The following is a 16641-nucleotide window of genomic DNA, read 5'->3' on the forward strand; positions in this document are numbered from 1 at the left end:
AATTTCTGGTCAAAGTGGATAGCTATTAGGTGACATTAAAATGGCATATTTAACAAAAAAATGTGGTCAAAGTCATGGCCACCATATTAAATTCGTTATTGTTGGTTATATAATACACATTGTAGTATTGCAGTTTTAAAATATAAAATACGGCAAAGTGCTAAAAAATGCAATAATAAAAATCTAAACATGTAGCATATGGCTGTGTCCACACTATCAAACTAGTTTGACAAATAAAAATGTGATGTGCTCAAATATGGTAGTGATATGCTTAAATATGGTAGTGATATGGCATCATCATGTCCATATATGGGCACATCACATTTTTTTATCACATAAAGTTTTGATATGGTATATCACAGAGGCGGGAAACTAGCTTTCAGGATAGAACTTCTATTCCTCAGGGTAAACAATACTTGGAAAAGTATTTAGTAAAGTATATGGGCGTATGTGTATTTGTGTGTAATAAGAGCTATTCGTGTGAACAATGCCTAGGGTAGAAACGAACCGGTTCAACGAACTATTAACCTTCTTATTATTTTCTATTGTTAATAATACTCTCTGGTACATTACACAATCACTAACATACAATAGAAATAGAACCATTGTTCAAATCGAGGTCTGTACACTTTTTGACGCGGCTATTTTCTTAGAATTCTCCGAGGTTTCATAAAATGTCTATTATGCATATTGCATGCTTCCCTGGTTTTCATTTGTAATATTTCATAATAATCTGTATGTTGAACTTGATGCATTTATTGTTTTCGTGGTGTTACGTGCGCACGTCCGTTGCGTCTACAGTCAAAACCAAACATTAACTCCAGGCCTACTAAATATATAACCAGCGAAGCTTTTCATGAATCTGTTATTATTATGGAAAAATGAATAAACGTATAATATTAGCGGATTTGTAGTATTGATTAATTTTGATGTAGATACACACTATGATTGATTAAACGTAGTTGATGTATACTTAATTAGTCTGACAGGAGAGTTACCGTATAAATAATGTAATGAATAATACGCGTGTCTATTTTAAAAGGCATCACGTGACACAAGGACATAATTTAAATTGAAAACAACATTTTTGTGTGACGATATAGAGGGCGCGCTTTATAAACCGGCCCGTTTCTGACCGTTTTCTTTATCCTACACGTCACCAACATTGGTAACAAATCATTTCGATTCAAATCGATCACAGAGCTTAACGGCCATTCAAACAATTTATTTGACTCTAGACAATTATTTGACAATCAATGTACAGAGAGTTTGTAAAATGTACAAGTTTTACTTAAATGTACAGGTGCATAGAATACTCTCTTTAAAATATTTGTTAGCTAGTATTTAAAAATCTATTTTATGCCAGGCGTGGGTAACAAATAATTTTTTTGATAAGAATTTAGGCGTATTGTGTAATAAAAAATAAATAATGATATGCCTACTTGAAATAGGCCTTTGTTGTTTGCACATCCTTTTGTTGTTGTGACGATTATGCAAACATCGCAGGCCTATTTTATAGGCATAATATATTACTTCCGGTGTTCGTATCATAAATCGAAAATACGAAATCACCAAAACAATACCAGTAAAAGAAAGAAGAGATTATTCGACATGTTTAGTTATAAATAAGTCTAAAATATAAAACGGTAAATCTGCGCACAACACCCAGCCCAGCAATATGATTAAAAGAAAACAGAAAGGCTCCTAAGTAACAAAACACATCATCACCAGCTAGACTTGCTCCAAATCTGTAGTTATTTTTTTTATGTAGTCCACCAGTCGGCTTTTCGATTTTTGTCTGAAAATACAGTTAACGAGCTCAAGTCGTATAAAACGCTATATGTGCCAAAATATTTATCTTTTTACTAATATTAACTCCGTCTCAGAACCTTGACTAACCAGTCATTTATAAAACAAAGAAACCTTCAGAAAAAAATATTTTATACAGAAGAGAATAACATACAGTTTTTAAAGATATATTGTCCCCTGGAAAATACATATTTTTTATTTTTTTTGTTTTTTACTTAATAGTTATTCACTTTGAAAGAAAAATTATTTACCTGAAAAATGAATGCACTTTAAAGCATATAGTCAAATTGATTGGAATTTTGGTTGAATTAACCGTTTTTGTATTTTTATAAGTAAAAACATTATTTCTATTTTTAGATCGGAAGTGATTAACTTTATTAAAATTACGGCATGGCCTATGTAAATTCGGTTTTTATTAATCTTCATTTTTCATGTTTTTGGGGAAAACATCTTTAATATACGGTGGCCTGTAAGTGTCACGGCAACTTGTTATTTTTTTAAAGTTGCCGTTACACTTAAAGGCCACCGTATTAATATGTTTAATTCTGAACATTATAATTGCATTTTGATTGTTGAAAATTGGTTCCAATTTCTAGAAGATAGTAGGACATATAGCCCAGTATGTTCTATACTATGACGAATGATTAGAAACGCTTTGGAATCTAAAAATAATACACTGTTGTATAAGTAGTATGATACATTAACTAATATCTATTTAAAGACTTAACTGCAATCCATATTTGGAAGCGGCAACGAAACATAATTACTTGTGAGCATGCGTCATATGGAGCACGTGAAACTTCACATGTTTAAAAAAATTAAATTGATTTCTAGGCTTACCAGTCATAAGTTGCTGACAACTAATACACTGTGAAACATGTGTTGAAAGTGCATATGATGCTTATGATAGTAAACGTTCCCAACCAAAATTACATTTGGTTTACTTTAAAATTTAAGTTTATGTTGAAAGGTACACACAGACGCCAATGGTGTATTAATTAGTTATTAGTGTACGAATAATGACATAAAAACTAGGTATTTTGGCACGGAAAACGTTAGTATAAGGTGACTAATACGATGATGGTTCGTCAGAGGAAGCAAGCATGTTTCCGGCGCTAGGCCTAGAGACAACCATCAACCCTTCCTCAGTAGTAAGCAGACGATATCTAGTGGACATCATATCCCCATGAAGAGAGAATTACCGGTGTGTTTGTTGAGGTTTTACGGGGTGGATTCAGTCCCGGGAAGCCCTCAATTGAGCTTATAGCCAAAATCTAGGGAGGCTACGTTTCACATGCATTGAGTGTATACGCGAAAGAAGGCCTGTTTTTACCGATTGGACGTAAGTGATTGGAACGCACCGGTTAGGAGATACGGTTTGAGAAGATCACATTTCGGATGCTTCTAACAAGTTTAGTTAGCTGTCAAAGTGTTAGCGGCATGGATTACATTACCCAATACACGGACACAAATGACAATCTTTATGATTATTTACCATTTGACAGGTTAGTTATCATCAATAAAATAACAATGTAGTTACTAATACTAGGCCAAAATAGTCTGTAAAATTATAGCCTGTATATTTCTTGTCACATTTACATCTTTATGAAGATGGTCTATTAAGTGCATATTGTAGGCTAGGATATATACACATTTCTGTCAATTTAAATATTTTACCAGAATATTTAACTCACGACGTGTTACAATATATTACATTTAGTCAACCCATTATCGGTACTGTACACCAGTATGCATGCATGGTTCCCGTGCCCAGGCTTTACTGTTTAGCCGGGTAATGTGTACCCATTAAAGTTAACTATAACTGTGCCCATGAAAGAAACTTATTCTGGTAAATAATTAAGCCTCATCAGTATGCATGCATTTGAATACTTAAAAACATTGTTCCAGCGTTCAGGCTTAGCTATTTACCCGGGTAAAGTGTTTCCTATACCCACCAAAGTTAGCGATAACTTATCTGGATAAATAACTAAGCCTCAAACGGGCCTATAGAAAGATTGCACTGTGTTTTTACTGTTTTACTTGATAATCGAAAGTCGCACACTTTGGTCACTCAGTTTAAATTGCTTTTTTAAGAATGTAAAGCCTGTCTACACTCTAGCAAACTTTGCAATCCGAGTAAACTTGCAGTTTGCAGACAAAACATTGATAATCCTAGTGTGAACTGGGCTTTACTGGGAACTTTATTAAACTTTGTTTGCAAACTGCGATTTTGCTCGTGTGTGCCAACTGAAATTATCCGGTGTAGACTATAGCTTAAAGCTCTGTCTACACTATAAAACTTTATGTGACAAAAAATGTCATATGGACACGATGAGGCCATATCACTACCATATTTGGAGATATCACTACCATATTTGGGTATATAAAAAAGATGTAGGAACGTCAAAACCTTAAGATTTTACGAACGGTTTACCTTTTTATTTATAAAAATATATTACTATAAATATGACCTAATTAAATAGAAGTTTGAACGCTTAAATTACACTAAATTCTGATAAATAAAATTAAAGTTATCTTCATTTAAAAAGATAGATTTATATCTAATTATTATAAGATACAATACAATTTGTTAATGAATTCTTATTCAACGGGATAAAATTTGACCGCCAAAATTAGAGTGTTTTTGATCGATTATGTACATTTTATAATACATAAAATAATTTGAAGACCATTTATAATTGTCTTATGATCGATAGTTTTTGCAGCGTAGATCACACTCAACTCATCACAGAACATTTCACTATTTTGCTTTTGCCAAGTTTATCCTGATATTGATGTACAGTTACAGTATGTGTCATGTTTGCGGTTCTATTTCAATCGATGACTCGTCGCTTGACCGGTCAGGCCTCCTGATCGTGCGTTATTGATAGAAAGTTGTTTTTTTTACTGTACGTTACATGGTACTGTAACCCTGAGTATAACATTTCCGTTGAAAAACAAACTGCTATAAAACATCAGCCCTTAAAATAACAGTTATATTAAGTATCCCCCCCCCCCCCACCAAAAAAAATATTTTCCCCAGAGGCGGGTGAAGCAGTACGACTGTCGTGAAATAATGTGTTTAAATTGGCGGTGCAACACGACTTAATGTAATGTTACAAAGATAGGAAGTCTTATTTTCACGGAGCCAAATCTCATTGATCAATTTAAGGAACAATCCGTTCAGGTTTAAATTTTACAATAAACAATAGCAATAGCAGACGCACAGATTTTGCGATGTGACCGGCTATAAACTATAATCGTAAACGTTATTGTTATTGTAGATTTCAAATATTTCCCCTCAATTTAGTAATATGACAAATGACAAGATTGATATTTGTGATGCAGTAAAGAATTCCCTGAATATGACACGAAACAAAAAGTATTTGTTCCTAATTGTAATATTATCCTATAGTAGTGCTTAATTAATTTATGTTGTCCTAACTACAATACGACGTAATATAACATATCAGATTAGCTTGTGAAAGGCATGGGTTCGAGACCTGTCGGTGCCATATTTCTTGTATCCTAAAGCTTGACTCCTACTAAGACGCAACTCGTTTACGTACACGCAACGCAACGTAATTTGACTAATCGCAATTGATGGGTTATTTGAACTGTCGCTTTGCCATTGCTCAACTCGCTTGCGTTGAGTTACGTCCTTGCGTTGCGTCCTAGTGGGAACCAAGCTTTATGTGAGATACTATAGTCTCATTGCATTCTTCTTCTGATGGAATGTAAAGCAATTGGTCCCGTGTTCACAGGCATTGCGCATGTGCACGGTGAAAGAACTTGGTACACTTTCAAAAAGATTTGGGATCTTCTCGCGGTGTGTGCATAGTACTCCTATACACTTGGCTCTGGGTGGAAGAACATTATTATGCTATAGGTTACAGGTTACACAGTATAAAGAAGAAATAAATAGGCCTAGAAATTAGAATTGAATAATGAAAGACCGTACGAAAACAAACCATTTTGTTAGTAGGCCTACTAACTGAACGGAAGTGTTTCTGTGCCTAATAAATCTTAACTTCCTTTCCAATTCGTAACATATTTAAAAATCCTAAGAACGCATCGTTATACGCTTTGTTTAGAGAAATGGTAGGAAGCTTGAGATTATTGAATATAGTTGATGCACGACACATCTGAAACTGATCGTGGAAATTGATAATTAATTAATTAAAGAACAATAACGTCTTTATAATTATTTTAATGATAAAAACCTTGTTTGGTTTCGCTCAATTATTTATCTAACATTTTACAAAAGGAAAACAAATTTAAGAAATCTACATCTGGTAAAGAAATATAGATGTTTAAAATAGACCTACTTTTACGGTGGTTCTTGCAAAATATGGAGTAAGCAATGTTTGTTGACAAGCGTGGTATGAGTCTCCAAGATCTCAAATAAATAATGATAAAATTATTAGAAATTGTAAGTTTACATGAATACATTGCTGCTGCTTATTATTACTATTATAATATGTTAAATAATTATAATATAAGTTACGTTAAGTTAAGTTATAATTACCTAACTACGTTTATACATTTTTTTAGTTTTCTGTTTTATTAAAACACTGTCTACACTATAAAACTAGTTTGACAAAAAAAGTGTGATATGGTAGAGATATGGCAACATATTATGATAGTGATATGACATCATCATGCCCATTGGGCATATCACATTTTCTGTCAAATAAAGTTTTATAGTGTAGACATAGCTTTACTTTTCTGATATCATGTTGCTTGAACCCCAAAAGCTTTGCTTAAAGCTGAGGTATGGTACCCATTTCTCAAGATATTAATTATTGTTATTATTACAGAAGAAGATCTTCATATAATATAATATTTTAAATTGATTTAAATTACCGGTTCTTGACAAAGATCACATAAATATAGGTCAATTTGTAAATATAGGTCAATTTGTAAATATAGGTCAATTTTAATGAAAATTCAAATTTAGTTATTTTTGTATTGTTACTTTGCTGTTGAAACATTTAATCTAGTTTATACCAGCACGTATGAACTTTCACTCAAAGTTTTAATGTCTAAAAGAAAAAAAAAACTAAATAATAATTATTTAATTGGTTGTTCATTATTTGGACATTGACACGTCAAGGAGTTTACACCACCCTGGTTTTAATAAATTAAACTGACGCCATGAACATTGCGGATGTATCCTATGTAGCCAATCGTGAGCCTTAAGCTCTGTCTACACTATCAAACTTTATGTCGACGAAAAACTTGATGTGCCCATATATGGACATGATGATATCACATCACTACCACATTTGGGCATATCACTACCGTATTTGGGCACATCACACTTTTTTTGTCAAACTAGTTTGATAGTGTAGACAAAGTATACTACTCAAGATACCATTTCATAGTTATTAAGATTGAGGTTTATACTAAAATAGAACATTTATTTATATTAACCTTGAAGAAAGGATTGAATCGAAAAAATGACATCAGCAAAAGGTAGCTGGTTGTTTCTGTTGTGTGTACTTTCTTTATTTACCTGTTAACAATCACACATCAGCATAGCTAATATAATAGTTTATTCAAACATCAGCATAGCTAGTATAATACTTTATTCAGTTTATAATTGCACCATTTTAGAAAATCTAGGGGATGTTCCCACTTATTTACAGTGAATGGTACTGATACGCACTATTATACAAAAGGTTTTTTTCAAATAGATTGCAAAGGTGGGCGGTTAGTTATTTATGTAATACATACATTGTATTTTTGTTAATCTTTGATCTGTTACCTTCTGCTTTTAATGAAGGTTACCTTTTTAAACTAGAATTTGCTTGTAATTTTGATTTTATTGTCTTGTGTTATTGGAATTGATTTATTTAGTATCACATGCATTACATTTGTGTTAATCTTTGATCTCTTACCATGAATGCTTTTAATGAAGGTTACCCTTTTTAAAATTTCTAGAATTTGCTTGTAATTGTGTTGTTATTTTCTTGTATATTGCTATTGGAATTGATTTATTTATATGTATTACATGCATTACATTTCGGTTGAACTTTGTCTTTTGATTCGTTTTTTTTTCTTTGTTAAATTAGATATCAGCCTGACATTCAATATGAACCGAGTTGTATGTTTCCCTGTTGCATTATTTGCATGCGCATTCCTCTTTCTATTCAAAACAACACGTTTCATGAGCTGTGAACCGTGCTTACGATTTCTGGGGACCAAATTTTAATTGAAAGAAATGAAAATTACTTTCTATGATTTTACTGTCTTTAGGCTATTATACTTTATAATTTAAGAAATGAGAAACTTGAATGATGTATTGTCCCCCAAAAACATGAAAAATACATTTTAATAAAATCAGATTTTGAATAGGCAATTTTTCACTTATTAAAAGACAAAAGAAACGGTTAATTTTAACCAAAAACCTTTGTTACAGACAATTTTTTTCTTTAAATTACATTTTTTTCAGGAAAATATTTTTTTTTCGATCCAGTTTTTGGTCAAAGTGAATAACTATTATGTGACATTAAAATGGCATATTCAGCAAAAAAAATGTAAAAAAATATATTTTTAGGGGGACAATATATTATCTTCAATTTTTTATTTCTTCTGTTATATTGTTTGTTATTGTGTATTCGAATAGGGGATACATTTGGGATCATATAAAGTGTCCCTTAGTATAATGAATATGGATAGGTTTACCGATGTTAAAGTATATACTTTTTCGTATTGATTTTCATTGACTTAATCTTCTTTTCTTTATTTCTTGTAAAAAAGGCCTCCGGCCCATCTTACAATAAAATACAAACAACTACCATCTTAGGACATGCACATCATGGTATGCGTTGTGGTCACCATGTGATCGTGGGAAAGGGTCCCTGGAATAGGGTTGTACCAAAGCAATGATTCTACTGTATCTATTTTTAAAAATATTTTTCTTATATTTCTTCTGGTAGGATGGATGAGATCTGGCATGGAGAATTTGCCAAAGTGTTTTCTCCGTTCCTCCCGCACATATGGTACTTGGTACCGACGCCAGGCTCCCCTAGTCCGAGGTGGAAACGCTTTAAAGATAGTGCGAAAGTTCGTTTCTGTTGCCAGGTAAGACAGTTTTCTTTTGATTCTCACGTTTGATGGAGGTGAGGGGGTTTTCATCAAAGTGGAGTGGAGGTGGTGGTTATGATACTTGGCTACCAATCCAAGGTTCCTGGGTTCAAGTCCTCTCATGTCAGGATTTTTTTTTCTAATAACAAATTACTCCCTCCCAAATACTTGTAATAAGACTTGAGCATCTTGTGTATATTGTGTGAACAGGATTGTCATCTTTAAGAAGGATAGTGAATGAATTCGCTTATGGTTATCCTTGGCAATTTGCCTAAATAATATATAAACAAAACAAAAAAAATGACTGGAATTGTAGGCCTACCGGGAAGGTCTTAACTACTTTTGAAAACCGTCCTGGAGTGCCATCTCTTGGGCGAGTATTGTTGATAGTGTAAAGTTAATTGTTAATACTGATTGCGTTTATGACTTCTGCTGAACCAGTTCTTTACATAAAACACTTTCGATTTTGTGAGGACCTGAACTAACCACAGCTTCAGTATTATTTATAATAAATCATTGTATATAATGCACTTTCCTGTTTCTCTTCCGTTTTTACAAAACAACATTAAAAACAACAATAAACGTTTAGGTTACTCCTTTTCTTTATTTAGATAGGTCACGGTACTCTAGGTTTGTTTCGAACACTCATTCTCAAATTATAAAACTTCCCAGTCAATGATGAAGATAACTATTTAAAGACCAACATATTGCAGTGTGATAAACTAGTAACCCATATTATTCGAGACCCAGCAAAATGACCCCCTATTAGGGATGTCCCCTAAATAGGGGTTGGTCGAAGTGTTGAAACATATACGCCTCGTTGTTACTTTCGCGGGGAACCCATCATTAATGGTGTTTCAAATTGGAAAGATACTTTAAATTATAAAACCTTCCATAGATAAAATACAATCTAAATAGATATATTTTAAAGAGCTAGGGTAGAGTGTAATGTCTTTATGACGTCAATTATACGTAGCTCACGAAGGAACAATATTCACGCGTGCGTGCGTACAGGCAACACTATCATGCTACACTGTGTGCTGTATATACTTAAGCTAATTTCCCGGATGGTTTTTAGATTACAATACAAAATTCATTTTATGCTGGTCGTATTTGAATCAAAAGATATCAACATGACGACAACAATACTACCGTACTAAGTCCCAGATCGGCGCCAAATCGAAAACTCCCTATCATAGACCTTGGGTTCATTATAAAACATGGCGGTAATATTAAAGATTATAATAATAGACGTATCCAGGGTTCTACCCGGATGTGAATTATATACAGAAGCTGATTATTGTTGTGTTCTATTGTTGTTATTTCGAATAACATTGTTATAGGCCCAGATTTTCTGCCGCTAAAACTTTGTCGAATCTCCAGAGACATGCTTTAAAATTGTGGTTCTCAAAAGACTTGAGAGTTTATACCAAAGATTTTAACTATGAGATATGTTGAAAAAAAGAAAGCGATACACACAGTAATGATTCAGGCACTTCTTTGTCGGACAGTAGGCAATTCTTTGTTCGGATATACATTTTCGACTACTACGGAGAAGGTGTGTTGGGGAGGGGGGGGGGGGGGGAGGGGGTGTCTCTTAAATCCACAATTACTTTCCACTGTGGGATCATATGGACGCATGGTAATCATTTATATATTTTATTGAATGTATGAACAATGAAATAATCAGGCAAACACTCCACTAGGACGCAAGGACGTAAGCGCAACGCAAAATAGTTTACCAATATATCACAAGCGACAGTTTGCTGTTAGTGGTCAACCCACTTGCGTTGCGCCTACGTACTTGCGTTTGCGTCCTTGTGGGAACCGAGCTTTAACAATAATTCTCACGCATATTAGTAAGAAAATATGTTATATCGGCACGGCTGTGCTGTGTATATTGTATTTTAAGCGAATAGTAACATAAGAAACATAAAGATAAACCGCCGTTAGAGGCGGATATTTCTAGGTTACTTAAATGCGTTTACCACAATTATCAGTCACGAAGCGTTAATAATCAAATCATGGTCCGACGATTGTGATCAAGTGTTTTTGTAATGAACGCCTCGATAAACAACTAGGATAAGTCTATCTAACATTTTGTTTTTTAATAAAACGATATAAACATATCGCATGGTGGACACGAGAATTAATACTAAAATTAAACATGAAAATACAAAGTGAAACATAAAGAAATTGCTATCAGTATTATATCAATAGTAATACTTCAATTCAAGTATACACTTGCTTTTGCATTTAATATTATACATTCACCTTGTAGATTGTATTATAAATCGTTACAAATCTGGTCGGTATAATTAGGCCCTACTGTTGTTGACTCGAAAATGTTTGTGTGCCGGGGTTGGTTCCTAACTTCAATGCAATAATAATAATATCCTGGATTTATATAGCGACTAATGTTGTAAAACTCTAGCGCTGTACATAAACTAATACGATAAAAGGGATTCCAACCATGCCAACAGAAAAAACAAACCGAAGTAAGGGGATACGACCTCGTCGCTAACCAGGGATCGGTCTAATTGAACCCCGGTCAGCACCAGTTGTGTCTCGGTCATCCCGGACTCAGGTAGAGCTGTATCATGCATGGTCGTTTGTTTGTCTTCCAATCCTATCCTCAGTGCCAGGGTTGTAACTCACTCACTCTTGTTACTCCACACCTAAGCATAATGATATAGTTTACCCATCTTGTAATTCAATACATTGTCATCGTTTCTTCTATAGCGCCTTTACAGTAATCAAAGCGCTTTACAATTACTGAACAGCAACATGGAAATTTATAAATTCTAATGTTAATGAAAAAACAATTTAGTTTTAGGGAGGACATTAACATGGATTTTAGTAAAGCTGTCTTGGCAGCATTAGACAAATATGGTAAAGATTTTCTTAATGTTGCCTGGGAAAAAAGATCTGAGTTAAAAAAGAGCTAATTTGCATTGTTGCTTAATACTCAAGTTAAGAAAAGCCATTACATTGTTTTTGTATTACTATTGTATTCCGAACACAACCACGTCAGAGTTGGGCAAATATCTCAATTGAGAAGTTGGATCGTCTGAACAAGTAGGCCTAGGCCTAATAGTAACAATTGTTTAATGTTTGATTTTTTTTAGACATGTGGCCACGGATGGACTTCCATGAAAGGTCGTGTTGTATTCTGGTATTTTCTTAATTATCCTTATTATGAAGGATTTGTACATTTTAAACTGTATGGCCAGCAATGTCAAAGGTGCAATAACGGAATGTATGAGACCGCCATGTGGTACCCAGAAGAAGTCAACAAGGTTTTATGTAATCTGTACAACAGGATTGGTCAGGTGAGTCACGTGGGTTTATTTAATTTGATTCGTTCATAGTTTTGTGTAACTATGGCTCTCAACAACTCGTTTTCCGTTGCTATCGTTCAGTTAAGGAAGGAGTTATGTGCTTAAGATAGCTTTGTGCACACGTTACGTCGAGTTCGTAAAATCATCAAAAGAATGCAAAGTAATAGACTTAGTAGTATAAGTATGAAACGCCATATGTGCCAAAATATTCAACTCATTAATAATAGTAAGTCAAAACTCACCAGACTAGCAAAGTTCGTGTACCTACTTACATTTTTCTAGACACCCCGGTCGCATACTGTTATATCGTTGTAACTACTAAATTGCTAAGCAAGTTATTTCTCTGTATGAAATATGAATAATAAAAAAAAAAAAAAAAATTGCTAAGCAATTTCGTTAAGTTGGCGACGGATCTACGTCCGCGTCATTCGCATACCGCGGCACTTGAATACTCCAAATTGTCGAGGAATCATGTGAGAAATTTTATATGCATGCATGAACACAATGCATTAACATGACGTAACTATTTTCTAGGTCGTCGAAAATCGAAAGCTCCCTAATTTCTGCCTTAGTAGTTAACCGACACATTCTATTTGGAAAGAAAAACTAAAATTCAAACTAGAATTTAATTCGTCACTTTGACGAATTATAGGTGATCATTTTTATCATTTTAATGAAATTAACATTTTTTAAACATGCACGTACGTTAACATACGATCGTAAAAAGCTGATGTACGCCATCCTATGACATGATGCATATACACTTATAGTGCTGAGTTGTACCTATTATGTGTCATATACAATATATACAGTATATACTGTATATCTATATACAGTGTAGCATAGGTAAAATTATGGGACCCACATCATGTTCAAATTTGTTGGTATGATGGAATTATCAAAATAAACTCGAAGATGACAATTTCGAAAGATAATGAATTGAGCAAATAAATATAAAGGATTGGAAGAGAATTTGATACGTAGAAGCGCAATGCGCGCTCATTGAAATTTGTATAACTTCGACTAAAGAAATCTAAAAACTATGTTTTAACTTCAACTGGCCATATGATAACATCACAACATCCGATAGGCTTAATTTTTATATGAATTCATATCTACATTTCAACAGCTTTCATAATAAGTTATAATCTTCAAGGTCACCTTTAATTCTGAAGAGCTATTATATATTCAAATGTATGGTGTAGCTAAAATTACACGACCTAGGTTATTCAAGTTTTTACGCGTGATGACGTCATCAAAATAAAAATGTTTACAACCCATGAGAAAGATAATCAATTCAGCAAGCTCATTCTAAAATGTTTGCGAAAATCGGGCTCAAATAACGGAGATGCGCTCTATTGAATGTGATAACCCACACAAAAAGATAAAAATTACTAATTTTTAAATTCAAGTGGCCATTTGATGACGTCATACCATTTTGTACGTCTAATGTGTACATGAATATGTATCTACAACCCAATGGCTTCCCGAATAAGTTAAAAAAATTAGGGGTCACCTGCCATTCTGAAGATTTATATTCATTTTAAAAAGGCCTTATTTTTCACCATTTTCAGCACTTTGATGCAATTAATTTGCGCATTTTGTCATTTTTAACCTGCTCGTATAGCGTTATTTTAAGTTGGAACTGACTCAAATTTGGTGAATGTACTAAGGCTGGTGAGTAGAATGCGATTTGTATAAAAAAATTGCATTTTTTACGCTTTGTAAGTATCGCGCGCGCAAAATATTTTTTTGCGCAGTAATTTTTTGAAACACGCAAATGGCCTAATTCATGCTCTAAATTAATCAAAACTTAATTTTGAGCTTTTTAAATTTTTAACGCGCGATTTCACGCGCATGACCCTACGTGTGCGCGCGTTTTTATTTGTTAATATTTTTACCCTTGACCTAAAGTTTACGTGTAGTGAATTTCATTAATATGTGATAATGAATTATGGAGATATGATTGATAATGTGATTTCACAAAATGGCGTATAAATGACGTCACGGATGAGTGATCACGCTGAAAAGCTTATTAGGACTAAGTTAAAGTATTTGAAAGACATTCTGAAATTTTGGTAATCATTGACATTAAACTTTTTAAGATATTTGTTACACAAAATCTGTACAGAAAGAAATTGCGAAGAAACATTTTTTGTTTTGCAAAAACAATTTCTCACTAGAATTTAATTCGTCACTTTGACGAATTATAGGTGATCATTTTTATAATTTTATTGACATTAATATTTTTTAAACATGCACGTATGTTAACATACGATCGGAAAATGTTGATGTATGCCATCCTATTAGACGCTTATAGTGCTGAGTTGTGCCTATTATGCCATATACATTATGTACAGTATATACTGTATATCTATATACAGTGTAGCATTGGTGAAATTACGGACATACATCATGTTCTAATTTTTTGGCACTGATGACAATATCAAAATAAACTTGTGGATAACGATATCGAAAGATAATGAATTGAGCAATGAAATATATCAATCGGAAGAAAATTTGGCACGTAGAAGCGCGATGCGCGCTCTTTAAAATTTGTACAACTTTGACGAAAGAGACCAAAAAACTACTTTTTAATTTCAACTGGCCATATGATAACGTCACAACATTTGATAGGCATAATTTTAATATGAATTCATATCTACATTTCACCAGCTCTCATAATAAGTTATAAACATCAAGGTCAACTTTAATTCAGAAGAGCTGTAAGGTATTCAAATATACGTTGTAGGTGAAATTACGTAACCATCGTTATTCAAATTTTAAGACGTGAAGACGTCATCAAAATGAAAATATGGGCAACTCATGAGTAACATAATTGGTTGAAGTAGAATATATTAAAAATTAAAAGAAAATCGATCACAAATAAGTGAGTTGCACTCTGTTGAATATGGTGGTCTATGACAAAAGAGGTAAAAACCCTATTTTTAAAATTCATGTGGCCAAATGATGACGTTGTACCATTTTGTACGTCTAATGTGTATATACACTTATATCTACAACTCATTGGCTTCCATAATAAGTTAAAAAAATTGGGGGTCACCTTCCATTCTGAAGAGTTATATTCATTTTAAAAAGGCCTTATTTTTTACCATTTTTAGCACTTTGATGCAATTAGTTTGCGCATTTTGTCATTTTTAACCTGCTCGTATAGCGTTATTTTAAGTTGGAACTGACTCAAATTTGGTGAATGTACTAAGGCTGGTGAGTAGAATGCGATTTGTATAAAAAAATTGCATTTTTTACGCTTTGTAAGTATCGCGCGCGCAAAATATTTTTTTTGCGCAGTAATTTTTTTAAACACGCAAATGGCCTAATTCATGCTCTTAATTGATCAAAACTTAATTTTGAGCTTTTTAAATTTTTAACGCGCGATTTCACGCGCATGACCCTACGTGTGCGCGCGTTTTTATTTGTTAATATTTTTACCCTTGACCTAAAGCTTACGTGTAGTGAATTTCATTAATATGTGATAATAAATTATGGAGATATGATTGATAATGTGATTTCACAAAATGGCGTCTAAATGACGTCACGGATGAGTGATCACGCTGAAAAGCTTATTAGGACTAAGTTAAAGTATTTGAAAGACATTCAGAAATTTTGGTAATCATTGACATTAAACTTTTTGAGATATTTGTTACACAAAATCTGTACAGAAAGAAATTGCGAAGAAACATTTTTTGTTTTACAAAAACAATTTCTCACTAGAATTTAATTCGTCACTTTGACGAATTATAGGTGATCATTTTTATAATTTTATTGACATTAATATTTTTTAAACATGCACGTATTTTAAAATACAATCAGAAAATGTTGATGTATGCCATCCTATTATACGGTTATACTATAGTGCTGTGCCTATTATATGCCATATACATTATGTACAGTATATACTGTATATCTATATACTGTGTAGCATTGGTGAAATCACGGGACACATATCATGTTCTAATTTTTTGGTATGATGGAATTATCAAAATAAATTCGAAGATGGCAATTTCGAAAGAACATGAATTGAGCAAATAAATATAAGAATTGGAAGAGAATTTGGCACGTAGAAGCGCTGTGCGCGCTCTTTAAAAATTGTATAACTTTGACGAAAGAGATGAAAAAACTACTTTTTAACTTCAACTGGCCATATGATAACGTCACAACATCCGATAGGCTTAATTTTTATAATAATTCATATCTAAATTTCACCAGCTCTCATAATAAGTTATAAACATCAAGGTCAACTTTAATTCAGAAGAGCTGTAAGGTATTCAAGTATACCTTGTAGGTGAAATTACGTAACCACCGTTATTTAAATTTTAAGACGTGATGACATCATCCAAATGAAAATATTGGCAACTCCTAAGTAACATAATTGGTTGAG

At 33.1% G+C, this 16641-nt stretch overlaps 1 protein-coding gene across 2 annotated transcripts in view; it reads left to right on the plus strand.

The window, feature by feature from the left end:
* The window catches only part of LOC144836068 (receptor-transporting protein 3-like), a 30124-nt gene that overhangs the window by 6561 nt on the left and 6922 nt on the right, over window positions 1-16641 (plus strand). The window contains exons 1-3 of one of the 2 annotated variants that reach the window (XM_078691248.1): window positions 2805-3314; window positions 8754-8898; window positions 12030-12233. In XM_078691248.1, the coding sequence (XP_078547374.1) occupies window positions 3208-3314; window positions 8754-8898; window positions 12030-12233 (456 nt within the window). In that variant the 5' untranslated portion in view covers window positions 2805-3207. Of the gene's footprint in view, window positions 1-2804; window positions 3315-8753; window positions 8899-12029; window positions 12234-16641 lie in introns of those variants that run through there. The other variant, XM_078691247.1, reaches the window with a different exon arrangement.

The sequence above is a fragment of the Antedon bifida genome, chromosome 2 (genome assembly GCF_963402885.1).
Source record: "Antedon bifida chromosome 2, ecAntBifi1.1, whole genome shotgun sequence".
Taxonomy (NCBI): Eukaryota; Metazoa; Echinodermata; class Crinoidea; order Comatulida; family Antedonidae; genus Antedon; species Antedon bifida.